The following is a 27,887-nucleotide window of genomic DNA, read 5'->3' as shown; positions in this document are numbered from 1 at the left end:
GAGGCGCGTCAGAGCGACAGGCCGTCCGACCAATGAGAGGCTTTGTTGATAGTCTAAGACGTCGCTGAACTTTGCCTCATTGGTCCATATATATTAAACCCCCCTCTGGGAGATGTGTCCATGTCCTTCACTTGTTACCCTCTCGGTGCATAAGTGTTGAATTTGTGTCAAATCAAGGTTGATCGTCTACTTTCTCTGCTGTTTTTTCTTGCAAGATGATCATTTTCATAATAATATGCTATAAATCTGTGAGGTGAGACCGTAGATAGAGTTCCAGCTCGCTCTTCCTCCTGTCAACAACAACAACTGACCCATGAGAGTATAACTGTGTTTGGGGTAAGTAGTATTGCAAGTTTAATTAAATACTTATGTCAAAACAGCGACTATGATCAAATGTATTTCCCTTTTATTGTTATTGTTTAGGTTTACAGGTCTACTCTCTTATTCATTTATTGCGCGTGTTATTTATTGCCACTCTGTTCCTCTTATCTCTCACTAAGCCCGGATATTATTAGGCCTACCCTTTATCAGTGTATGATTAGGTAACGTGAGGATATTTTTCCAAAGCAAGTACTGTACTATATATGCAGAATACCCAGCAACAATTGAATCTCCGTCACCTCCTAAGGAACACATTACCTATTGTGAGGAGGATGACGAATTCTGCATCTACATGTCTGTGCTTGCCTCAGAGAGCTCAGCACACACACAAGGAGTTTGCGTCCAGACAGAGCTGCAAATGTGCAAAAAATGTAATACATGATTTATTTTTATGTAAGTCATGTAATGTAAGTCCTCACAGACTGTGACTTTCGTCTGATGTAAACAAGACGAAAGTCTTTCTCTGCTCTGCATCCCCTTAACAATTGTGTGTATTGAGCTGTACTATGTATTGTATTGATTGATTGAATTGATTGAAAACTTTATTAACAGATTGCAGAATGGGTACAATACAGTACAGCTCAATACACACAATTGTTAAGGGGATGCAGACCAGAGAAAGACTTTCGTCTTGTTTACACCAGGGTCCCCCATTTTCCATGTACCCATTCTGCAATCTGTTCATACAATTTTCAATCAATCAATCAATCAATCAATCAATCAATCAATCAATCAAACAAACGTGTAGGAGACTAGTGTGCTTCCAGACAGAGATGTAAATGTGCAAAAGTGAAACAATAACTAATAGGCTACTAATTGAGTAATTTATTCCTTAAAGGGGAACTATTTTACTATTTCTTTCACTATTTGGGCACTTTTACACAATTCCTGTGAGTTTATGGAACACCTCTGTAATTTTTTTTTTTTAATTCATTGTTTTGTATTTCTAATCAAGTCCTCAGAAACAGCATTTTTCTACCTCAAGATCTTAAGCCGTTTTGAGCCTGGGCTCCAACCACTGTAACCCTAACCCTGCCACATCGTCTGCTACATTATTATGCAGCTGAGTCTCTCTGACATCACAAATCAGCACATTTTCAGATGACTCAGTTCAGTGAGGGTGAATATTGTGAGAGGAGAATTGGAAGAATGCGCCAATATGAGAATTAGAGACATAGATCATATTAATATAAGTCCACATAGCTAGGAAACAATGCTAAACACTGAAAAAGGCCATTTATAAGATAGTTCCCCTTTAATAATAGTATTATACATGTACGTGTCTAGAAAATAACTAAGAGCAGTTACAGTTACAGTTACGTTTCACTCCTGCAAACTTGAAAATCTGATATGTCATAAATGTATAGATGTAGCAGTACTGTCTATCTGTATGTCATGTGTGTCATATGATGAATTGAAAATGGGGGACCCTGATGTAAACAAGACGAAAGTCTTTCTCAGGTCTGCATCCTCTTAACAATTGTATGTATTGAGCTGTACTGTACTGTACCCATTCTGCAATCTGTTAATAAACTTTTCAATCAATCAATCAATCAATCAGCCATTATAGATATCTGAATCAAAAACAATCTTAATAAAACGATGTTCCTCGGACCCTAAACGGGGTCAACTTACTGTTTCTCCCCCCGCAATGACAACAACACAGTTTCAAATGAGTCTGGCTCCTCCCAGGGCAAGATTATACGGGTCCCAACTGGCTTAAAAAAGCCTAATAAACCCACTGATCTACACTATGTTTGTTCTGCAAAACAATGACCCCCCCCCCCCCCCCCCCATGTTATTTTTGGCCGTCCAGGTCTGAACAACAGGGATAACAACCATGACAGGTGATACTGTGCTGCGGGGCCTGGTCTTGGTGAAGAAGGCGGCCAGTTACAGGACTCAAGCGAACGGCCTGCACTGCGTCAGAGCCCAGAGGCTGGTGAACTTCCATCTCAACGCCGCCACGTGTGGCATGATGAGCCCAGCCGCGCCGGTGAGTATTCGTTCAGCGGCCGCGGCCTTCTTGGCCGGCGTCCCGCCCAAGGTTGAGCACCGCCTCTCTCAGCGTGTTGACGATTTGGTGCCGTTCCAGCACGGGGATAGGGTTTCACACAAACACACAGCTCTCTAATGGGCCTGTCCTCGACTACAGGAGTCCTATATTTGTCAAGTATATTATCAGTTAGGGACAGCCCCGCGTCTCCGCTATAGGGGACGCACCCCCCTGTTGCTCTGGTGTCGGACCGATACCAGGCTAAAACGGGTATCTGAGAATTTCCCCCAATACTAAAAATCTAAACAATATATATATACAATAATTTCTTGCACATAGAAGTATGTTAGATCTTTCGAAGGGAGAAACATGTACTATACACCCCAATCATCTCTTTCCAGTGAAGCCCAATTGACCTATCTCTCTAACCCCGTCCCCTTTTCCTGATCCTCCAATCACACCTGTTGCTTCCCTCGGGGACAAAGCTGACATAGGTCAAGATGGGTACTACTCCGTATCGGCCGACGCTTAATGGGGAAAATCCACTCTGAATTAGAATTCACATTATTTCTGTAATACTGTACACTGTGTACAGCTCAGTTGTGATTTGTGAATATGAACAAGTCCCCCCTTCAGTGGAATACCAGAGAGACGGGACTCACTTTAGTGATGATGTCATCAAGACTCCACGAAGTGTCACTCAATGACATCACAGGCTCAAGTCTGGATGCTCTGGTTTTTGCAGCTTAGAGAGATGGTTGTCTGGTTATATAGATGTTGACATTTCTGTCCAAGATCATTGGAGTCGCCCACTGTAAATTCTGTTTCAGGGTGGATTTTTCCACCATGTGTTTTTTTGGATTTGTGTTAGTAGTATGGTCGTGAAATTGATATACAATCTTGCTCTTAGGTGGTATTTAAAAAGTCTTAAATTTTACTTGTTGAAACCTGCAGATATCCTGACTTATTCTATTTATTCTAATTAGTGTGTATATACTTGTCCACACACCGTGCACAGTTGTACAGCCCTGGCCTATTTTTACTTTTATTTTATAATTCTATTCTATTCTATTGTGCTTCTATTTGAATTTTAGTTTAGTTTTGATTTTAGTCTACCGTAATGGGGTCAAGAAGACTAAACTCACTCACTCATACGAATCACACGTTGGGGCGACAGTGGGTGATAGAGCAGTCGTCTGGTAATTCGGAGGTTCCCGGTTCGATTCCCGCTCCTCCCGGGCATCATGTCAAAGTGTCCTTGAGCAAGACACTTAACCCCTACATGCTCCTGACAATGAGCAGGTTGGCACCTTGCGTGGTCGCCTCCGCCGTCGGTGTGTGAATGTGTGCGTGAATGGGTAAAATGTGAGGAACAAAATTGTAAAGCGGCTTTGGATTATATTTTTTAAATATAAGTAAAAGTATATTGTAATATACTAAATTATGTTATATCTAGTAAAATTAATGGAAGAACAAACATAAATGTAAGGGGGTAGGGATCAATAAGCTTAGCTTCCCTCTACTCCTTTTTTGGACATGTCTGCTAACCAAACACATTGCTCTTGACCTTTTGTTTATAATTCCTTTTTTTTATGTTTTTTTTTATCCTTTTTAAATTTGTTGTTATGATTGTTTGGTTTGACAAAACAAGATACCGTGATTTGTTTGGAGAAATATGGAGAAGTACATGTTCAAAAAGAAACTTTTCATTCATTCATTCATTTACCATTTTACTTGTTGTTTTCCCGCAGGGGACGCTCCAGAAACGGGGAGGCGTCTGCCCCGTCCACAGATCCGCTCCGTTCCACAACTACTCCACCGTGGCGGCGGCGCGTTTCAGCACCGCGGAGCACGTGAGCGCCGGACAGGGCACCTGTGTCGGGAGGCTCGGCAGCAAGCGTCCGGCGTACCAGAGGGACTGGTCCAGTCGCCAGTTCTCCGGACAAGCAGCGTTATTTAACCAGGACAATTCCACGGTGGGAAGGCTGACGCTGGGGGACATCGAGAAAGCCAGGAACGCCAAGAAGACGGAACCCAAGCTGCATAAACAAATGGTACCCAGACTTACATCAATACGATCATGATACAGCGTAAACAAATGGTACCCAGACTTACATCAATACGATCATGATACAGCGTAAACAAATGGTACCCAGACTTACATCAATACGATCATGATACAGCATAAACAAATGGTACCCAGACTTACATCTATAAGATCATACAGCGTAAACAAATGGTACCCAGACTTACATCTATAAGATCATACAGCGTAAACAAATGGTACCCAGACTTACATCTATAAGATCATACAGCGTAAACAAATGGTACCCAGCCTTGCATCTATAAGATCATACAGCGTAAACAAATGGTACCCAGACTTACATCAATACGATCATACAGCATAAACAAATGGTACCCAGACTTACATCAATACGATCATACAGCATAAACAAATGGTACCCAGCCTTACATCAATACGATCATGATACAGCATAAACAAATGGTACCCAGCCTTACATCTATAAGATCATACAGAGTAAACAAATGGTACCCAGACTTGCATCTATAAGATCATACAGCATAAACAAATGGTACCCAGACTTACATCTATAAGATCATACAGCATAAACAAATGGTACCCAGCCTTACATCTATAAGATCAACATTTAGGACTTGATCATATGGCTGAACCGTACTGTCCTGTGGAAGTTAACCACAGTAACTATGTAAACAGTGAAACTGAGAAAAACTGCTTTAAAGCTCTTTGACTAATCCAGTGATTTTGTAGTTACTGCAATTCTTTATACTTTATATTTCACTTGCAACTCAATTTAGAACTTGTTTTTAGTTACTGCGGTTAGCTTCTGCTGGGTAGCATAGATAATAGAAAATAATATTTTACAGAAAGGATATAAATAGGATATAAACCACCATGATTTTGTTTATTTTGTTTGTTTAACCTTTATTTACCCAGGGTAGGTTCGCTGAGCACAGATGCTCTTTTTCAGCTACGCCCTGCTTCACATTCACATTCCTTTAATATGCGCGTGCACCAAAGAGTTGTTGTATGTATACATTTTCCCAGGGAATGTGAGCGATCTCTTGTTTTCCCCACATTTACCATAACATTTACCGTAACCATAACACATATTGTACATTATTCTGTTTCTACGGGCTGAAGCCACTGTTCACAGCAGCCTGTCTGGCCAGTATCCATGTATAGGGGCATATTGTGTTTACATTTCTCTCTCTCTCTCTCTCTCTCTCTCTCTCTCTCCCCCCCCCCCCCCCCAAGTTAACTTTGTGTTTACTTTCATTCCAGCTGAGCGAAAGAGCCAGGGAGCGTAAGGTGCCTGTCACACGATTAGGAAGACTCGCAAACTTTGGAAGTAGGTATTTATTCAGGATATCTGCGGGGTATTAAAAAGTATTACATTCTCAATTTAAGGCCCTTAAAAGACATTCAAAAGTCTTAAATCTCATTTGCACAGGTGTTACATCTTTGGGGGGGGGGGCAGCCCGGCTGTCGAGAGATGAAATAATGATAAATATATGAAATTCTTTTTTATTCAAGTGGTTGTTTTTTGCGGGGCTACCGGGAGCTTGGTGTGTCTGGCGAGAGCTTGAATGGAACATGCAAGAATTTAAATAGATGGAGAAGTGCAGCTGCCAGTCCAGTGTCGCTATGTGTTTTTTGCTAGTATGGTTATGAAATTTGTATAAAATGTAGCTCTAAGTGGTATTAAAAAGATCTTAGAAAGTCCTTAAAAAAGTGAAACCTGCAGATACCCTGGTATTGCTCATATACTGTAGCATCTCTGTGTACACACTCGCATTATCGGTCACCGTTCAATTCCGTCCTATAGATCACAATCAAACAAGGTGTGACACCACGAGGTCTGTCCTTTTTCCAGTGCGGTGTTGTAGTATATTTGCAAAATCCTTCACGCCAGACTGGGCAGTTCTTCTTGGCTGATCTCAACAACACCGAGTGGTATTATTATTAAAGCGCTGTCGTCAGCTCTCTCGGTGCTCTTTTCATCGACCGCGACCCGCTTGACACAAATGTGGTGTTTTTTTCTCCTTGTTTCTAAAAGTCTGTTCCTATGGTCTGTTGCCAATGTTCGTACTGAAATGGGAAAGAGAGCATTTAGTTATTCTGCTCCCTCGGGCTTGGAACATGTTACAGAATTACCTGAAACTCTCTGGCTATGTAACACTGGATGCTTTTAAATTAATGCCTCATGAAGGGACTAGAGGCTGAATCAATGGTCTGTGGTTGTATTGATTTGCCCTAATAGTCTATTGTTGCTGCCTGCCCTACTAGGTTGCCTCTGGCTCTGATATTGGTTGTTTTAGTGTTTTTGTGTAATTCTTTTTATTTTATTTTAGTATTTACGTGCAACTTTTGTATTCCCTTGCTGCAGCTTGTCTTGGCCAGGTCTCATTTGAAAAAAAGATATTCTTAATCTCAATGTGACTTTCGTGGTTAAATAAAGGTTAAATACTTTTTTTTAATGTGACCCTGAGCTCTCGACGGGCTGTGACTCTTGACTCTGAGACGCTTAGAACCACCGCAGGTCGCTCTGCTGATAAGTCTTATCACCTGTTCTCTAGAGCCGAGTGAGCTTTGCTTGGTCACTACTGTTAACTGGATCTAGCTGTCCGATAAGAACGGGTCTGTGGGCTTTCCGGAGGTTTACACTCCGTGTCTCGTAACGTAAACAAAGATTTGACATTTCTCCGCTTTAGAGGTGACCTTTGTCTGAGAGGTGGATCTTAGTGAAGATTTTCCTTTCTATTCAGAGAGATGATTAGATTAAAATGTATTGTCATCATCATACAGCACAAGTACAGTACAACGATAAGAAGTTTGGCATCCAACCAGAGTGCAAATGTAACAGTAAAGTGCAATAGTAATATACAACGTACAGGTGATTTAAACTGGGTATAAAATATATAAATGAATAGTACTATTGTGTTAATCAGATGTATGTACAGAGTTGTAGTATTAATATGTATAGTGATACTGGTATAAAGACACTATGGTAGTAAGTCATACTGGTCAGCAGCATAACTAGTAAGAGTAGGTAAGGGATATGTACAGATATAGATATTTAAAAAGGATTACATACAGGTATGTACAGACGGGTTGATGGATATATATACGGTAAGAATAAATATATATATATACAGCATTATTGTACATGCATATTGATATGCGTTATTAATGTCTCCCTGCAGGTCTGGCAGTTGGGCTCGGCATTGGGGCGATCGCTGAAGTGGCCAAGAAGAGCTTTAAGCCCCGGCAGCAAGGTGACATGTTCAGGGATTTGTTTTATGAGGGTGATTTGAGTCCATGATGAGTCTGATGACATGTATGCTCGTTGTCACCTTTCATCTTCAATTGCATTTAGCTTCATAACAAGGCAAAAATTTATGGAGTAGAGTTTTATTATTCCTACTAGTTTACCAAAAACTAGGATCAACCATTCCTACACAATCGCCTGGATAGCACTCTGGGTGAGTGGGGAAAAATTAATTAATTAATTAATTGTATTATTATTATTATTATTTATTAAAAAAATTGGGTGAACTGCCCCTTTAAGCATTATGCTGGTAATATAATATGAATCCACTACCACCAGTACATCCAACTAGACTAAGTATATTTTAATAACGCATATTAAAGGCACGACTCCTACCTAGTGTATTAGAATGATATTATGTGCCGTGTTTTTATGTGTTTTATGTCTTCCATTGAGAGGACCACCTTGGAAATAAGTGTTTTAATTAATGCTTTTAGTTTTAGGTGATATCCTCAGGAATACAAATTGGGTCATGATAATATTGTTTTTATGATGTGTTTTATAATTTCCAAATAAAAACCAAATCTAATAAATAATGTTAACTAGAAGCAACAGCGGCCAACCGATTCAAATGATATTTATTGTTTCGCTCTTTTTTCCCCGTCTCAGGTGATAAAAAGTCCATCCTGGACTCCAGCGCCTTCCTGTCGGAGGCCAACGCAGAGAGGATCGTCCAGACGCTGTGCAAAGTGCGCGGGGCGGCGCTCAAAATGGGCCAGATGCTCAGTATCCAGGGTGAGGAATGAGGCTCCGTCAACAGGCACTTAAACCTCCTAAACGCCGCTGCGCTCCCTCACGCCACCCCCTCCGCTCCCTCACGCCACCCCCTCCGCTCCCTCACGCCACCCCCTCCGCCAGCCCCCTCCGCTGCGCTCTCTCATGCCACCCCCCGGCCCTCATGCTGGCACACACAAGATCTCCCCCGACCGAAAGGGAAATGTCATCCCCTAAAATAACCCTCGCGCCAGCTGAACACAATAAGTGCCATACCAGGCGTGCTATTGTGGGCGGAGGCGCGCCTAAATTTACCGTCCGAAAATGGCAGGCCCGCGGGGGCGTCACGGTCGTCTATATTGATAATCTGTTTTTGCGCAACGTCTTCATTCTGCTGTCATTTTAAATCATCTTGCGATGTACCGTGTGTACCGTGTGTACTGTACTGTGCTGTTTTCAATGATGACTTATAACTAGTATCAAGTTGCCTTGCGTTCATCGTCTTAGTAGGCTACGTTCACACTGCAGGCAACGGTGGTCCAAATCAGATTTTTTTTTTTACTTTGCTCATATGTGACTGATATTTTTTATTATTTTTTATTATTATTATTATTTTTTTTTTATTATCTTTCCCCCCCCTCCTTTTTCCGATTTTTCTCCCATCCCACTGTTAGTCGTTATGCCAATTCCCAACCCCTTCCTGGTTGTTGCGCACTCCCCCCTACTGTTGGTCCGGGAGGCCGGAGACTGTCACATGCTTTCCTCCGACGCATGTGCAGCCAGCCGGCAGCCAGCCTGGCCGCGCAGATTCTCACCGGGAGAGTGTAACGTGTGGAAGGCCGCACTACCTCCCTCCAGATCCTACCCTCGCTGTGCAGGCGCCCCGACCGAACTGTAGGGGTCGCTGTCCACAACGCCCAGGACCCACCCATCAGCTTTCCCACCCCTAACACTGCCAATTGTGTTAGTATGAACGACCAGCCAAGCTGATGGCAACGCCGAGAGCTGGGCTCGAACCCAGCGTCTCCAGCGTTGATGGCGAGCGCCTTGCCCACTACACCACCTAGCCGCCCCTTTATTTTATTTTTTAACAGCACAAATCACATGGAATCTGATCTTTTCAATTCTGATTTGGGCCACTTTTATACGTGGTCCTAAATCAGATACAGGTCAGATATTTCTAAATTAGTTTGGCCTCCACTGCCTTCAACTTTATAAATGAAACCATAAACTGTGTCTTCAGTGTCCTCCATGTTTACGTCCATCATCGTTATTGTTCACTTGCGCACGCGGGTCAGTTCAGGAGCGCGACCAGTTCACACCGGAATCTGATATTGGCTACATTTTATCAAATAAAGAATGTGAACAGCCAAACAAAAAAATCGGATCCATGCAATGAATCAGAATTGAGCCTTAAGGCTTGCAGTGTGAACGCAGCCCATGATGTCACACACAGAATCTACGTCTCTGTTTCACTCTTGTTTGTTTACCAGGTGTCTCTCCTCTCTCTGCCCTTTCAGATGATGCGTTCATCAACCCTCAACTGGCTAAGATCTTTGAGCGTGTTCGACAGAGTGCAGACTTCATGCCCACCAAACAGATGATGGTACAGTATGGAGGAGGTGTTGTACGCTCCGCTCCCTGAGCTGACTCTGTACAGTATGGAGGAGGTGTGAGCTGACTCTGTACAGTATGGAGGAGGTGTGAGCTCCCTGAGCTGACTCTGTACAGTATGGAGGAGGTGTTGTGAGCTCCCTGAGCTGACTCTGTACAGTATGGAGGAGGTGTTGTGAGCTCCCTGAGCTGACTCTGTACAGTATGGAGGAGGTGTTGTGAGCTGACTCTGTACAGTATGGAGGAGGTGTGAGCTGACTCTGTACAGTATGGAGGAGGTGTGAGCTGACTCTGTACAGTATGGAGGAGGTGTGAGCTGACTCTGTACAGTATGGAGGAGGTGTGAGACTGTGAGCTGACTCTGTACAGTATGGAGGTGTTGTGAGCTGACTCTGTACAGTATGGAGGAGGTGTGAGCTGACTCTGTACAGTATGGAGGAGGTGTGAGCTGACTCTGTACAGTATGGAGGAGGTGTGAGCTGACTCTGTACAGTATGGAGGAGGTGTGAGTTGACTGTACAGTATGGAGGAGGTGTGAGCTGACTGTACAGTATGGAGGAGGTGTGAGCTGACTGTACAGTATGGAGGAGGTGTTGTGAGCTGACTCTGTACAGTATGGACGAGGTGTTGTGAGCTCCCTGACTCTGTCTGTTCTCAAAGAGGACGTCCGCTTCAACAGATCCCTCCTTGTCGTTCGCAGAAAGCCGTCACCAGTGACCTTGGCCCAAACTGGAGGGACAAGCTGGAGTACTTTGAGGAGAAGCCGTTTGCGGCCGCGTCCATCGGTCAGGTGCACCTGGCGAGGTTGAAAGACGGCAGAGAGGTCGCCATGAAGATCCAGGTGAGGTCTAGTTAATCGGAATCGGAATCAGAAACGGAATCAGAAAGGTCTCTATTGCCAAGTAGTTTTCACATACAAGGAATTTGATTTGGTCGTTTTTGGTGCGACATTGACGGACAGACAATTATGGTAGAATACAAATTAAAAAGGTGGAATAAAATAAAATGGAATATAAACTAAATTATAATAATAATAATAATATATTTGATTTGTAGCACGCTTTATAGTTGCGCAGCAAATCTCAAAGCGCTACATTGTAAAAGAACATAAAAGCTAGCAAGAGAGTAAAAAAAGATAATGTAAAATAAGCTAGATTAAAACCAGTAAGGAGTAAAAAGAACACTAGAACTAGTAAAAGAGTAGGAAAAAAAACATAAAATAAGAAGGGCTAAAACTGGTAAAAGAACATAAAATGTGTGGAGCTAAAACTAGATAAAAATCAACAAAAGGCTCTATTAAAAAGATTAGTTTTTAGGCCCTTTTTAAAAGCATCCACAGTCTGTGGTGCTCTCATGTGGTCAGGGAGAGCATTCCACAGACTGGGAGCGGAGGATGAGCAGAGAAAATTAACATAGAAGCACAATAGAATGGAATAGAATTATAAAAATAGCAATAGGCCAGGGCTGTACAACTGTGCACGATGTGGTCAAGTAATCCGCTTTGATGTGCTAAGAAAAGGTTTTCCATAATTTAAAATTAGATAATATATTCCTTTATTGATCCCCTTGGGAAAATTCGGGTGTCATAGCAGGAGGGGGGAGGGGAGGTACAGGTATGGGCAGGTAGCCAGCGCTAGCACAGTAAAAGTGCCCCGTCCTTGAGGAATTGGGATGATACAGTAATATGTTGTCTAATCCTGTGTAGAGCTGTCGTCTGGTAATCAGAAGGTTCCCAGTTTGATTCCCGCTCCTCCTCTCGGGCAGCGTGTCGAAGTGTCCTTGAGCAAGACACTTAACCCCTAATTGCTCCCGATGAGCAGGTCGGCACCTTGCGTGGTTGCCTCCGCCGTCGGCGTGTGAGTGGATGGGTTAAATGTGAGGAACAAATTGTAAAGCGCTTTGGATAAAAGCTGCTATATATACCATTTACTAAACAGATGGTTAGAGGGTGGAAGCTTGTCGAGGAGGAGGAGGAGGAGACGATGACGTCAGTGAGACAGGTGTTTAAAACACACGGCAGCCTTAGATGGACTGAAGCGTTTCACAACGTCTATGTCCAAGCCCATCTTGGCAGTATCCGATGGGTTAAGATATTCCCTTTATTGATCCCCTTGGGGAAATGCGGGCATCATAGCAGCATGGGGGAGGGGGGAGGGGAGGTACAGGTATGGACAGGGTAATATAAGAAATACATAATAAATATAGGCAATAAAATATGAATATAAAAATAAACTGTAAACAAAGGTGCAGACGAGGTTCTGTATGCCCTATTGGTTATAATATTCATTACAATGATCATAGGCCATAAATATAAAAGAAAATAATGATAATTAGAAGTGTTATTTGAATATATACATGAATAAAAGTAATACACAAGGTGCAGGTGAGGGTCTGTACCCTAACTGGCATGATGTAGGTTATAGTTCGTGCAGGTGAGGGTGGTCAGACGCACTCAGGGGTCGGGCATATCATCGGTATTAACCCTTTCACTGCCACACTACAGAATGTTAACCCTCTACTATCACACTACCGATGTAGTTAACCTTCTGTTGTGTGGCAGTGAAAGGGTTAACCTGCTGTTGTGTGGCAGTGAAAGGGTTAATACTGTACCCGTGGCTATTTACATGTTGCCACAGCCTCTTTGGGTTGTTTTTACTTTCCTCTGGTTTGTTGACAAAACATTGGCCCAAATGGGATGAGGGCCATGTAGACTCAACCACTAAAACGATGTGCTTCTTCCATGTAATTGTACTGTATGCCGTTCAGTCCACACAGTCATTTTAAAATCATGGAAAATTAATTTCTACGTATTGCATCTTTTGATGTGTAATATTTACAAACGGCTCATATTTATCTATGCCAAAGAGGTTATATCGTCGCCCCTGTTTGTATGTCTAATGAACAAAATATCTCAAAGTAAGGGCCAGATTGCCACACAATTTGCTGTGCCCATTCAGGAAGGTGAGAAGGAGGACACCTATTGATTTTGGTGACCCCCCCCCCCCCACAGTCTTTCCTCTATCACCACCATCAGGCCAACATTTTCAAACGGGCGTTTAGTCCTACAGTCACAAAACCTACTGTGACCATTTATGAAATATGTTTGTCGTACGAGAGTGTGATGTGAGGTAGTATCACCACTGTTGATAGATAAAGCATGGGGTTACAGCCTGGGTCTGTTGAGACTAGCAACATAGGGCCAGTAGTCGTGTCCGCCTACCGTTTGTTGCCCTTTGTTACCCATTGGCAAGCTATTAGCTCTGCCTAACAGGCTACTTATTGCATTTAACTATTTATTCTGTAGGTTATAGCAATACAACTGTCTTTTAGTCTGAATGTATATTGACTGAACATTCCTTACTTACTTTTTACTTACTTCTTAATACATTTTTTTACTTCCTTTTTTTACTGTATGTAGCACACTCTCGGGGGCGCATACAGAAAAAAGCATTTCATCATAAAGTATTCTGTATTTTGTTGTGACAAATAATAAACAAACTTGAACTTGGAAAGTTTATAACCTAAGCACTCATATGTTACCGATATCCTGCGGTCTTTTAAAAGGATCTAGTGGGCTCATTTCCTAAGCTAGCATGGATATACTGGTCTTGAATCCAAGGGTACCAGCCATGTTAGCTTACTGGCAAATGGGGTAGATTTCTGCTCCAAAGTTGAGCTATTTTAAGCTATCTTAAATTGTATGGGAGGAAAATGCCACAGGCACGGCCGTTTTCAAAGGGGGTTCTTGACTTCTGATCTCAAGATATGAATGAAAATGGGCTCAATAGAAACCACACAAGACTCCTCTTTACAGCCAGGATAATGTATGCTGCTAGTCGACATACAGACAGGATAATGTATGCAGGTGAATGAATGAATGAATGAATGAATGAATGAATGAATGAAAACTTTATTTAACAGATTGCAGAATGGGTACAATACAGTACGGCTCAATACACACAATTGTTAAGGGGATGCAGACCAGAGAAAGACTTTTGTCTTGTTTGCATCAGGGTCCCCCATTTTAAATTCCTAATGGGGTCACATGCAGAATTAGGCCCAAACCAGGCAGTGTCGATATTTCTTTGTCGCACATCATAGACTGTAGAAAATAGGTTTGCCTGAAGCATCCTCACGCCGTTTGTTAGTCAATATCTAGCCAATTCTTTTTTTGAACCAAAATAATTGGAGGAAACATGATCCAGATGTCTTGCCTTTAACACAGCCTCATTTATGAGTACTGTGGCTCACAAGACTCCTCTTTACAGCCAGGATCATTTATGCTAGTCACATGCAGGCAGTGTTGACATTTTCTTGTCACACACTGTAGACGGTAGAAAATACATTTTCCTAGGGCGGCTCTGTGGTGCAGTGGGCAAGGCGCTCACCACGAATACTGGAGACGCTGGGTTCGCCTGTTCGAGCCCAGGGCTCCACATTGCTTTCAGTTTAGCTGGTCGTCCATACTAATACACATTGGCAGTATTATGGGTTGGGAAACTGATGGGTGGGGATCGGGCGTTGTGGACAGCGACTCCTACAGGTCGGTTGGTGCGCCTGCGCAGTAGAATCAGGAAGCGATGGGGGCGGCGCTCCCCCTCCAAAGCGCAGACCCCTGACGCTGAAAGATCGAGCCGCGCAGGTGGAAAGATGCGACGGCTGTTACCTCGAGTACCAGAGGGGACTCGTGCTATGTATGACTTAGTCCACATTGCAGCCGGCTTGTGGGAGGCAAGAAACAGCATTCGAGATTAGGGGAGGGTTGAATTGGATGATACAAAATTGGGATGGGAGAAAAAATAGAAAAATGGGAGAAAAAAGTGGATCAAAAAAAGAAAATACATTTTCCTGAAGCATCTCCACATCTAATCAGAGCTTGGAGCCACAGTACTCGTACACGAGGCTGTGTTAAAGGCAAGAATCTGGATTTTTCCTCCAATTCTTTTGGTTTAAATGTTGGCTAGATATTGACGTTATGGGAAGAAACTGTACCTGTCCCCCAAACAAGCGGCGTGGCTTTGAGTTCTGTAAGTCGTGACGTGATGCAGACCGGCCCTGTTCCTGCCCTCTACCTAGTAGATATGGGTGTGAAAGTAACAGCGAAGTGGGGGAGATGGTTGAGTCCTGGCGGAGGTCTGTGTTCTTCTAGTTGATTGATGTTGTGTTTTTCCCTCAGTACCCTGGAGTCGCTCAGAGCATCGACAGTGACGTGAACAACATCATGACCGTCCTGAATTTGAGCAACGCTCTCCCTGAAGGTATTCTACACTTTTTTTTATTTTTTAGCGTTTATCGCTTTTTCTGGTCAAGCATGACCGACAGAAACAGGTTGAAATGGGATGTAGAGCAGGGGAAGACATTCTGAGAAATGACGGCGGGTCCGGGAATCGAACTCGTGTCCCCCAGATCCGTGACGAGCACGGTTTTCCCCGACGCAGAAATAGCGCCGAGATATGCGGTGAGCTACGGGAGCTCCCCTCACTTTCCTGATTTTTATTTAGAAAACCGATAATTATTGATTATATTTTGAATAGGCCTGGGACTTTATCGCATTAATTTCGATTAATTAACTACAGAAAGAATTCAAAGTCAAAGAAAATTGATACATTTAATCGCATGATGATTTTTCTTTATTGTGTAAGAATGTTACCTTTCAAAGGAGACCAGACTCATGCATGTGCTATAAGTATAAAGTATAATAAATCGCAAATAACTTTTTTTCTTAGTCTGGTTTGTTCATAAAAAAAAATTAAATAAGAGAAATTGAGATCAATCAAGAGTTTTTTTTCTTTTCAATGGTCAACTGTTCTGGAATGTACTTGAAAGTACTGCGTTTTACTTTTACCTCGAAAGTGCTTGAGTTTACAAAAGGTCCTATATATATATTATTCCTAAAATTGCTGCACTTTGTTAAAATTGCATTGATCTGTGTAGTAGCTAATACAGGATTTTGCTGCTTAAACGTATGTATAATGTATATTCATTGATTCACTCGTATACCAAAATTCAAATTGGAAAAATGTAGCTTTTCGCATCAAATATTGATATGCGATTAAAATCCCACCACTCATTTGTAACCTTTTCAGGTGTACGATCTCACACATGAGATTAGAATATTTTTTTTTCCTCTAACGGCGATGTCCCAATGGCTACTCGCTTTTTGGAAAGCCACAGGGTGTTCTAGAATTCCAAGATAGAATTCTGGGAAAATAAACATACAACTGAAAGAGTTAAAGATTAGATGAGATATTCCTTTATTGATCCCCTTGGGGAAATTCGGGTGTAATAGCAGCATGGGGGAGGGGGAAGGGATGTACAGGTATGGGTTATATCGGTTATATCAAACGTTACAATAAATATAGACAATAAAGAATTTGATGAGCTGGTATATACTATGAATAAGAGTAAGCTACACACACAGCTCAGTTATTCCTCTTGTCATCGCTGTCATATTCTATAGGTTGACCCCTACAGGATATGATATATTCTATATTCTATAATGTAGTGATCGTTTCCTTCCTTCCTTCAGGTCTGTTTCCTGAGCATATGATTGAAGTGATGAGTCGTGAACTGGCGCTGGAGTGCGATTACATCAGAGAAGCCAAATGTGCCAAAAAATTCCAGTGAGTTGAACGTATTCATTTTCAAATGCTCTGCCAATGTCTGTGTCCTTTTGCGTCGCCCCCTGCCTCATACTAAACTACTATTGCACTTTCATTCTGTCTATTTTATTAAAGATTTTATGATTATTGTACTGTAAATAAGAGCTATTTTATTGCACCGCTTTTATTCTGTCTGTACTTTATGCGTTGCTTTTATTCTGTCCGTTTTATGCTCATTTTATGCCTATGTCTCCATTTCTGCTGTGAAGCACCTTGGGCTGCATTTCTTGTATGAAAGGTCCTATATAAATACAGTTTATTACTATTGATTACTATTATGACTATAATACTATACTTTTTATGGTTGCCATTTTTATCAGTTATTTTTAGGGTTGCATACGAGTGATACCATATTGTGATTTCTTTTTTTCTCCTCCTAGCAGATGTTGCAATTGCGATATCATTTGAAATACCATTTTTGGAGGTCAAGCCTCATGTTTAGAACCTGCATTTCCTTTTCAAATATATATATATATATAAATATGTAAATGAGTACTACTGAGTAATTAGTGCTAATCAGATGTATATTATGTACAGAGTTGTAGTATTAACTCCGATTGTTCAGCTGCCCTCTGACTCAGGTTTTTTGTCCCATCAGGGAGCTCCTGAAAGATCACCCCTACTTCTATGTTCCCAATGTGATTGATGAGCTGAGCAGCCAGCATGTCCTCACCACGACACTGGTCTCCGGTTTCCCCCTGGACCAGGCCACCGACCTCCCTCAGGAGCTCCGGAACGAGGTACGTCCGCAGAATGCTACACTATTACGAACCGCCACCGCTTTTACCCTGCAATTTATGACTCTGCACTCTGCCAAGACATGGCCTACCTTTTTTTTAAAGGGATTGTTGACAGGTGACCCCCACGTCAAGGTCGGGAGATTCCTGCTGTTGTGTTTACAGTACGTCGGTCATAGCCTACTGATTCCACATGGGACAATGTATTCACACCTCAGTGACACCGAAATCAAGAGGCTGTTGTGAGCTGCTGTTGTACCACAGGCTGCATGGCCTTCACAGTGTCTTGTACCGCGCGTGCGTGGCTGCGGTTACACTAGGGCCATTTTCGTTTTCAGTTTTCAGTTTCGTTTTTCAGAACGCTACGTAATGGCAGGCAAGTTAGACATCGTTTTGTCTCCTGACCACCGAGTGATGTATATGTAGTAGTACAATGCCAAAGCAGTAGGTGGCGATGTAGTTCAAACATGAAGGCCATTTTCAACCAATCAGAAAGGTTGAACGAGTCACTCCACATCCTGCTCAAAATCTCAGAAAAGCCACCATCTTTATACCTCGCATGAGCCATTTAGCTACATAGCATTTTTGCAATACATAGCGTTTTTTCAATAAACAAAAACGGATACATTCACTGTGTGTTCTGCCTCATTTTTTGATGAAACAAAACTAACATCAACACAATTGACCACCAAGAGCGGAGTTTAGTCTCACAAAAATATCGCAGATTTTGTTCGCTTACGTGCTAACGTGATTGGGATATGCCATTATAACAGTATAGCATTGTGGCTAGCAGCTTGGTAACGTTAATGCTAGCAGAATGAATGGATGTGAATTTTATTTAACAGATTGCAGAATGGGTACAATACAATACGGCTCAATACAAACAATTGTTAAGGGAATGCAGACTGTTGTAGCTTGGACTGGGCTCCTTATAACAATAACTTGACAACACGTTGGTAGCCGCAGCTACTTGGGACAGCTCTGCTGTAAACACTGGAAATAACTGTGCGGGTCTCTACTGCGCATGGGCATTGGGCAGAACGGCTCCGTATCCGGCTTGCGCAAATTACATGGCACCATTGTCCGCGAGTTTCCAAAACGAAAACACCTTTTCAGCGTTCCCGCTAGGGAAACGTGTTTTCCTGCCAAAACTGCGTTTCTTTTTAACTTGGACATGCAAACGTAATCATTCAGCAACAAAACGTTGCTGTTTTAGAGCCACCGCCATTTGTTTTTCATTTCAATTTAGTTTGATTAGAGATTCCTGGGACCCAATGTCCATCCACAAGGTTTGGAAGGTTATTAACAACACTACGCCATTTACGGAACAATTTATCACTGCACGCTCTTGCCAAGGCATCGCTGTCTTTTGGAAGTGGGTGTTTTGCCAAACGGCCAGATAAACAACCTTTACAACCTTGATGTCACGCCAGGATAGTGTTCCTTACTCTCTACAATGTACATTCTGCTCATCTCATCATCTCTCTCTCTCCCTCTCTCTCTGTCTTGTCCTCTACTGTCTCCTCTAGATTTGCTCACAAATCTTGGGTTTATGTCTGAGGGAGCTTTTTGAATTCAGGTACATGCAGACGGATCCCAACTGGTCCAACTTCTTCTTTGATCCTCATGCTAACAAGGTGGGTTTGCTTTGATCATTACTGTTGACGCAGGTGCTACTTCTGGTGCTGCCTACAGTAGCCATTTTGGAACCTCCATAGGGTTCTAGCCAGTGCTGCAGAGATTCCGTTTAGTCTGTTTTTATACATTTTAAATAATCTTTGAAGAGTGATTTCGAGACAATCTTATTAAAGGAACACGTCGACATTGTGGGAAATGCGCTTACCGTCTTCTCCAGAGTCAGACGAGAAGATGGATACCAATTTCCTGTCTGTGTGTTCAGTAGAAAGCTATCCGTACGCAAGCTAGGCTAGCTTAGCACAAATCAATGGAAGTGGATGCGGACCACTAGCCTAGCTTAAAACTCTGGGTGATTTGTGCAAAGCAGATCGCTTTCTACTGAACGCACAGAAAGGAAATCAGTATCTATCTTCTTGTCTGACACTGGAGAAGACGGTGAGCACATTTCCCATAATGTTGGCCTGTTCCTTTTTAATAAAGGCACAGTCAACAAACACCATGATGACAGAAGATCTAAGAAGCTAACGCCTGCTTGTTACATTCTGAAAAATGTCAAATCACATTGTGGCGCCTTCTTCTATTTTGGCGGTTGGTCCTGTTAACTTTCAGCACCTCCATGTTTATAATGTATACTTTTAATATTTTCGTATTTGTTCATTTATTTACTTGTGTAACATATTAACTTTTGTACATTCTCTTACAACCAGGGATTATAAAGTTCTCTCTTATCTTTATAGTTCTGATTTCACCCAAGTCCATTTCTCTTTGTTTCATGTCTTATCATGTCTTAGATTGCACTAATAGATTTTGGAGCCACAAGAGGATTTGATAAGAGTTTCACCGATGCATACATTGAGGTGAGAGAGGCTGCGTTCACACTGATGTCCAAATCAGATTGTTTTTGTCATATATGAATTTTTTGTTTGTTTTCATGACAGTGTGAACAGCACAAATCACATGGACTCTGACCATTTCAATTCTGATTTGGGCCACATGTGGTCCTAAATCAGATACAGGTCTGATTTGTCTTAATTAGCTCGGCCTCCACTGCCTTCAACTTATAAATTAAACCATAAACTGTGACTTCAGTGTCCTCCATGTTTTACGTCCATTTCTTTATTGTTCATTTGCGCATGCGGGTCAGTTTAGGAGCGTGAGCGGTTCACACTGGAATCTGATCTTGGCCACATTTAAACATGTAAAAATAATCTGAGCAATAAATCAGAATTGAGCACTAAAGCTTGCAGTATATGAACATAGCCATAGAGATTTGTTTTGCATCATGAAACTCAATGTCATGTCTGCACGGTGGCGTGGAGGTTAGAAACTGTTGTTCCACCGCAAGAAGGTCCCGGGTTCAAACCCCAGCAGGGGGGCCTTTCCATGCAGAGTTTGCATGTTTGACCCGTGTTTGCGTGGGTTTCCTCTGGGTTCTCCGGTGCCATAAAAAGACACGCTAGGTACATACTCCTGCCGTCGCCCTTGACCAAGGTGCTGGCATTACAACCGGTCCCCCGCACGTCACACTGTGTGTGGCTGTCGACGGCTCCTAAATAGTTAGGATGAGTCGAATGCAAGGGGATTAATAAAGGTATAACTTAACGTATATGTTAACGTATCGTGTCAATTTTGTCAGCGATTTAATTATCTCATAGCAAGGCAAACATTCTAGCTGTAGTTAAAACACTTACTTCTATAGCTTCTATAGTTAAAACACTTACTTCTATAGCTTCACCTGTAGTTAAAACACTTACTTCTATAGCTTCTATAGTTAAAACACTTACTTCTATAGTTTCATCTGTAGTTAAAACACTTACTTCTATAGTTTCACCTGTAGTTAAAACACACTTCTATATAGACTACTACTTGACCTTACCCCCAGAACCCACCTCACCCCTGCCCACTTTGATAACCTAGGATGGCTTAGAGTAGACGACAGAGTACAGCAACTTGCAATGGGCCTGGTCTACAAGATGCACTATACGACTAAGGTACCCATGTACATGTCAAAATACTTCCCAAAGGTCAGTGAATACCACAACCACTACACCAGAGGAAGCTCAACAAATCATGTTAAACCCAGATTCGGCTCAAACAAGGGACTAAACACGTTTCGCAATTATGCCACATCAATGTGGAACGCCCTACCCAAAGCTGTAAAGGAATGTGAATCCCTACCCACATTCAAAACTGCTCTTAAAGAGCACCTACGGGAGACTGCAATTCGAAACTGGCCACCGTAAATGCCCAAACCCCCCACCACCTCCTAATAGACAGTCTCCTCCCCACCGCATGTATATATTCCCTCCCCGCCGTATGTATATTTCTCTCCCACCCACCCACCCCCTCCAAATGTACAGTCTCCACCCCACCGTATGTATATTTCTCTCCCACCCACCCACCCCCTCCTAATGTACAGTCCCCTCCCCATCATATGTATATACTCTGTCAGGATCTAGACAAACGTCTTTCTCAGGTCTGCATCCCCTTAACAATTGTGTATTGAGCTGTACTGTATTGTACCCATTCTGCAATCTGTTAAATAAAGTTTTCATTCATTCATCTGTAGTTAAAACACACACTTCTATAGCTTCATCTATAAACACTCACTTCTATAGCTTCATCTAGTTAAAACACTTCTATAGCTTCATCTAGTTAAAACACTTCTATAGATTGATTGATTGATTGAAAAGTTTATTAACAGATTGCAGAATGGGTACAGTACAGTACAGCTCAATACACACAATTGTTAAGGGGATGCAGACCAGAGAAAGACTTTCGTCTTGTTTACATCAGGGTCCCCCATTTTCAATTCATCATAACATATATGACATACATGACATACAGATAGACAGTACTGCTACATCTATACATTTATGACATATCAGATTTGCAAATACAGTACTGTTTGTGATACAAAAGTGTCCAGAAAAGGAGTGTATATACATTTGGCGTAGAAACTGTACATTGGAGGAGGTTGGTTGGGTGGGGTTGGGTGGGTTGGGTGAGGGCTGTACATTGGAGGTTGGGGGGGGGTTGGGTAGGGGACACACACACATTTTACACTGTACATTGGAATATTGACAAAGCCTTACTTGGTCATTTACTGTACAACTAGGTTAGGACATTTGTAGGGGCCAGTTTCGAATTGCAGTCTCACGTAGGTGTTTTTTGAGAGTGTTTTTGAAAGTGGGTAGTGATTCACATTCCTTTACAGCTTTGGGTAGGGCGTTCCACATTGATGTGGCATAATTGCGAAACGTGTTTAGTCCCTTGTTTGAGCCGAATCTGGGTTTTACATGATTTGTGGAGCTCCCTCTGGTGTTGTGATCGTGGTATTCACTGACCTTTGGCTTCATCTGTAGTTAAAACACTTCTATAGCTTCATCTGTAGCTAAAACACTTCTATAGCTTCATCTAGTTAAAACACTTCTATAGCTTCATCTATAGTTAAAACACTTCTATAGCTTCATCTATAGTTAAAACACTTACTTCTATAGCTTTATCTGTAGTTAAAACACTTACTTCCATAGCTTCATTTATAGTTAAAACACTTCTATAGCTTCATCTGTAGTTAAAACACTTCTATAGCTTCATCTATAGTTAAAACACTTACTTCTATAGCTTCATCTGTAGTTAACACACTTACTTCTATAGCTTAATTTATAGTTAAAACACTTCTATAGCTTCATCTATAGTTAAAACACTTCTATAGCTTCATCTAGTTAAAACACTTCTATAGCTTCATCTATAGTTAAAACACTTCTATAGCTTCATCTATAGTTAAAACACTTACTTCTATAGCTTCATCTGTAGCTAAAACACTTACTTCTATAGCTTCATCTATAGTTAAAACACTTCTATAGCTTCATCTAGTTAAAACACTTACTTGTATAGTTTCATCTATAGTTAAAACACTTCTATAGCTGCATCTATAGTTAAAACACTTATCGGCCCCACACTTCCTGTGTCAACAGAATAATATAATATGTATGTATTATTATATTATAAAACATAACTAACAGTTCTGTGTCATCACGCTTCCTGTGCCCAGGTCATCAAGGCGGCATCCGAGCAGGACAGAGAGGGTGTCCTGAAGAGATCCGTAGACATGAAGTTCCTCACAGGCTACGAGTCAAAGGTAGAAACCTTCTAGAGACGCATCTCTCTCTAAAACTACTTAAATCATTAAAGGGATACTTTCACATTGTGCATTTTTAGATTTGATTAGATTCTAATTTATTGTCATCATACAGCAAGTACAGTACAACAAAAATATTTGGCATCCAACCAGCAAATGTAGCAGTAAAGTGCAATAGTAATATACAATGTACAGGTGATTAAACTGGGCATAGAATATATAACTTAGTACTACCGAGTTATAGTGCTAATCAGATGTATATACAGAGTTGTAGTATTAATATGTGCAGTGATACAGGTACATTATGAATTTTATTTGGTTATTTATTCCCCCCCCACCAGATATATGGTGTGGGGGGGGGGGGGGGGGGGGGTAAAGACTCTGATGTTAGCCAATAGTAAAATTATACAGTACCAGTGTTATATCAATCAATCAATCAAATCCTTTATTTAACCAGATAAGCATCATTGAGATTAAAATCTCTTTTTCAAGTGCGATCTGGCCAAGCAAGGCAGCAGAAAGTTTCAACATAAAAAAGAACATCACAATAAAATACAGATAAAACATTTACATCAAGCTCCAATTTCAGGCAAGTTATCAAACAGGCAAATGATCAAACACAGTTGCACTGACCAAGGGAACTGAGTTCGTAGGATTTTAAAATGGCTTTGAATTCTCCGAGGGTGACCAGTCCTGGTAATTTTAGGTCCTCCTGTATCTTGTTCCAAGATGAAGGAGCAGCATATTTAAAAGCCCTTTTTCCCAATTCAGTTCTCATATGGGGAACTTCCAGTGTTAGAACAGCTTGAGAACGAAGGGCATACTTATATTGCTTTGTGCACAGAAGCACACTTAGGTACGAGGGAACCAGTTTAAGCAGAGCTTTGTGCACCAGAGAGAGCCATCGAGAAAATCGCCGTATTTGTAGAGATGGATAACTTGCAATGGTATATAGGGTGCAATGGTGCACTCGATTTCCACATCCCGTGACAAAGCGTAAGGCAGAATGGTACACAGTATCAAGCTTTCTAAGGTACTGATCAGGTGCATACATATAGAGTAAGTCACCATAATCGAGTAGTGGTAAGAAGGTGGTCGAGATCAGGTGACTTCTCACTTTAAGTGAAAAACAGGACCTGTTTCTGAAAAAGAAGCCGAGTTTAAGCTTCAGCTTTGACACAAGTTTGTCTATGTGAGATTTAAACGTAAGGTTCTCGTCCACTGTAATGCCTAGATATTTGTAGGAAGCAACCCTTTCGATGTCAGTCCCTCCAGCAGTAACAAGTGTGGGAAGATCAGCTGGGAGTCTCTTCCCATTTGAGAAGAGCATAAACTTTGATTTGCCAGCATTTAACACTAGCTTAAGCTGGGTAAGATGTGACTGAACAATGTCAAAGGCAGATTGCAAGAACTCCATCGTTTGCACAACACTGGGAGATGAGCAATAAATTACTGTGTCATCAGCATAGAAATGGTAAGCAGCATTAGACAGGTTGATACAAAGATCATTTACATATATGGAGAAGAGTAGAGATTATAGTAGCTGCAACAGTGTCCAACTTGCTCGCTAGCACACATCCGGGCTGCAGATGATGTCATACAATTTCCCTATGCACTCACTCAGGTTCTCATATCTGCTCAACCTCCCAACGTGCACTCGCACACCAAACACAGCTGCCTCATTGTTTCACCATTATATATCGTCTGGTAGTGGACACAAGAGGAGAGCTCGCCCTATAATCTGTAGTTAAAACACTTACTTCTATAGCTTCATCTATAGTTAAAACACTTACTTCTATAGCTTCATCTGTAGCTAAAACACTTACTTCTATAGCTTCACCTGTAGTTAAAACACTTACTTCTATAGCTTCTATAGTTAAAACACTTACTTCTATAGCTTCTATAGTTAAAACACTTACTTCTATAGCTTCATCTATAGCTAAAACACTTACTTCTATAGCTTCATCTATAGTTGAAATTTTTTTTTTTTTTATGCACTTTTCCTCCCATTTTCTATATTTTCTCCCAATCCCAATTTCATATCATCCAATTCAACCCTCCCCTGTCACGAACGCCGTTTCTTGCCTCCCACAAGCCGGCTGCAATGTGGACTAAGTCATACATAGCACAAGTCCCCTCCGGTACTTGAGGTAACAGCAGTCGCATCTTTTCACCTGCGCAGCTCGATCTCTCAGTGGCGAGGAGTAACGCGTGGGAGGCTCACGCTGCCCCCGACACTTCCCGATTCGACTGCGCAGGCGCACCAACCGACCTGTAGGAGTCGCTGTCCACAACGCCCGATCCCCACCCATCAGTTTTTGAAACACTTACTTCTATAGCTTCAACTGTAGTTAATTTCTGTAAATTAATAATAAAAAGAAAATTAAAAAAAATTTAATCTTTTTATCATTCATTCGATAAGAACGTAGAATAAACATGTATAGACTTTTTTTTTTTAGTGGTCCATTTGCATGTTCTTGGTATCTGATTCTAGGGACATCTATGGATCTCAGGGAATGTATTCCCAGTGTCAGAAATACTGTGTCTGTTACTAGGCTTGAGTAAATTGTAATGAACCAAATGAGAATATCAATTAAACTTTATTTTTTTATTTTTTATCTTTGACTGTGAATAACACCATGCTAAAATTGACCACACCTGAAAAATCTAAGCAAATGAATGAAGGGAAGATGATTAAACAGAAGGTTTTGTAGATACAGTAGAGAAATACAGAATTTTGCCATCCGGACACATTTTGAAATATGATTATAGAATATCAGGCCTAAAATGGTTATGCGATTAAAATGCGATTAATTAGATTAATTAAATACAAATCCTGTAATTAATTAGATAAATCTTTTTAATCGCCTGACAGCACTATACTAACTAACGCTTTGGCCCGTGTGTCCCGCTAGGCGATGGAGAACGCCCACGTGGACGCGGTGATGATCCTGGGGGAGGCCTTCAGCTCGGAGGTGCCCTTCACCTTCGGGGCCCAGAGCACCACGGAGCGCATCCACAGCCTGATCCCCGTCATGCTGCGGGAGCGCCTCACGCCCCCGCCCGAGGAGACGTACTCCCTGCACCGCAAGATGGGCGGCTCCTTCCTCATCTGCTCCAAGCTCGACGCCAAGATCTCCTGCAAGAACATGTTCGAGGACATCTACGCTAACTACTGGGCGGACGGACGCGCGAAGCCGGGCCAGTAGGAGGGACGGTACCAGTGGGAGAGAGAGAAAGGCTATCTGGCTGCACGTTAGCCTAGCCTAGCACAATGAATGGAAGCGGACAGTGCCGGTTAGCCTAGGCATTGTCCAACTAACGCCTCTCCCGAAGGCTAACCGGCACTGTCCGCTTCCATTCATTGTGCTAAGCTAGGCTAATGTGCAGCCAGATAGCTTTCTACTGAACACACCGAGAGGAAACTGGTATCTCTCTTCTTGTCTCTCTCTGGAGAAGACTGTAAGCTAATTTCCCCAAAATGTTGGCATGTTCCTTTAAGGCCTCTTTTCATGGCGGACATTTTGACGTGTCATAGATGGGTTGAAGGTGCTTGGGGGACCCTGATGTAAACAAGACGAAAGTCTTTCTCTGGTCTGCATCCCCTTAACAATTGTGTGTATTGAGCTGTACTGTATTGTACCCATTCTGCAATCTGTTAATAAAGTTTTCAATCAATCAATCAATCAATCAATCTGTAAGTGGTATTTTATTTGTTTGTTAAAATAAGTGGTCTACATGTTTGAAAAATAGCTCTACATTCTCACAATCATCACTGATACAGAGTGTGTGGTCAGTAACATGGGTCTCCCAATCCCTCCGCCCTGCAAGTAAACAGAAAATACATTTCCTGGTATCCCGTTCCCACTTTATCCAATCAGGAGAGCGAACCCTAGATATTTTTTTTTACTTATTTCAAGACATCTTACTGGGGGCCAAATTTGGATAAAGTGGGAACGGGATACCAGGAAATGTATTTTGTGTTTTACTGCAGAGCGGAGGGACTGGGAGACCCCTGTTACTGACCAGACACTCTATATCAGTGATGGCTGTCGGGATGTGGAGCTACTTAACACAGCTGTGACACGTCGCCTTAATTAATAGTGGGGTCCACTCAGTACACGACGAAATGGAACGGGCCCAATATTAACGTTATTAGTTACAGCTGCGTTTACTTGTCTACGACACGTCAAAACCTCCACGGTGAAACGGGCCTACGGATGCAATTTTGAAAGGGCACCTGACCTGGACCTGGTCCATCGGCAGTGGGAATGTATTCTGCCAATCAGTGGTTTTCATTTAGGTTTTCGTTGCGTTGTTATGGTCTTGATTTTGTCGTACGATTCAGTGCAGGTGGCGCTCAGAGAGACGGTGCGGTGGTTAAAGACTTCCCCCCCCCCCCGGTCTCTGGGACCACGTGTGTCCCAGAAAAAGAAGAAAACATGCAAAAGAGGAGTAGACTGCCTACTCTCCTTTTTTATAAAAAAAAGATTCATAATAATTATTCAGTAAACCGTTTTAAAATAAAATATGTGTATAGACGGTTTTTCGACTTAACCTACCACACTACAGATGGGTAACCGTCTGTAGTGTGGTAGTGAAAGGTTAACCGTCTCTGTAGTGTGGTAGTGA

At 41.9% G+C, this 27,887-nt stretch overlaps 1 protein-coding gene across 1 annotated transcript; it reads left to right on the top strand.

The window, feature by feature from the left end:
* Nucleotides 1-137: 137 nt before the first annotated feature.
* Nucleotides 138-27,101, top strand: coq8ab (coenzyme Q8A-b). Its single transcript, XM_084310582.1, has 15 exons — nt 138-336; nt 2,198-2,377; nt 4,129-4,431; nt 5,703-5,769; nt 7,625-7,696; nt 8,359-8,484; nt 9,984-10,069; nt 10,778-10,918; nt 15,254-15,335; nt 16,607-16,700; nt 17,338-17,479; nt 19,006-19,113; nt 19,906-19,971; nt 23,169-23,255; nt 26,171-27,101. Exons 2-15 carry the CDS (start codon nt 2,222-2,224, stop codon nt 26,462-26,464), a joined length of 1,824 nt encoding a protein of 607 aa, XP_084166708.1. The 5' UTR covers nt 138-336; nt 2,198-2,221; the 3' UTR covers nt 26,465-27,101.
* The last annotated feature ends 786 nt before the right edge of the window (nt 27,102-27,887 follow it).

The sequence above is a fragment of the Notolepis coatsorum genome (genome assembly GCF_963971535.1).
Source record: "Notolepis coatsorum genome assembly, chromosome: 3".
Lineage (NCBI taxonomy): Eukaryota > Metazoa > Chordata > Actinopteri > Aulopiformes > Paralepididae > Notolepis > Notolepis coatsorum.
Note: the sequence above shows the minus strand (reverse complement) of the source record. Positions and strands in the feature narration are given on the sequence as shown.

Excerpts from the sequence above, each read along its gene's own strand:
- coq8ab (XM_084310582.1), top strand. The coding sequence starts at position 2,222 with ATGACAGGTGATACTGTGCTGCGGGGCCTGGTCTTGGTGAAGAAGGCG. Across the intron at positions 7,697-8,358 it reads CTTTAAGCCCCGGCAGCAAG|GTGATAAAAAGTCCATCCTG; the intron begins GTGACATGTTCA and ends TCCCCGTCTCAG. Across the intron at positions 10,919-15,253 it reads AGGTCGCCATGAAGATCCAG|TACCCTGGAGTCGCTCAGAG; the intron begins GTGAGGTCTAGT and ends TTTTTCCCTCAG.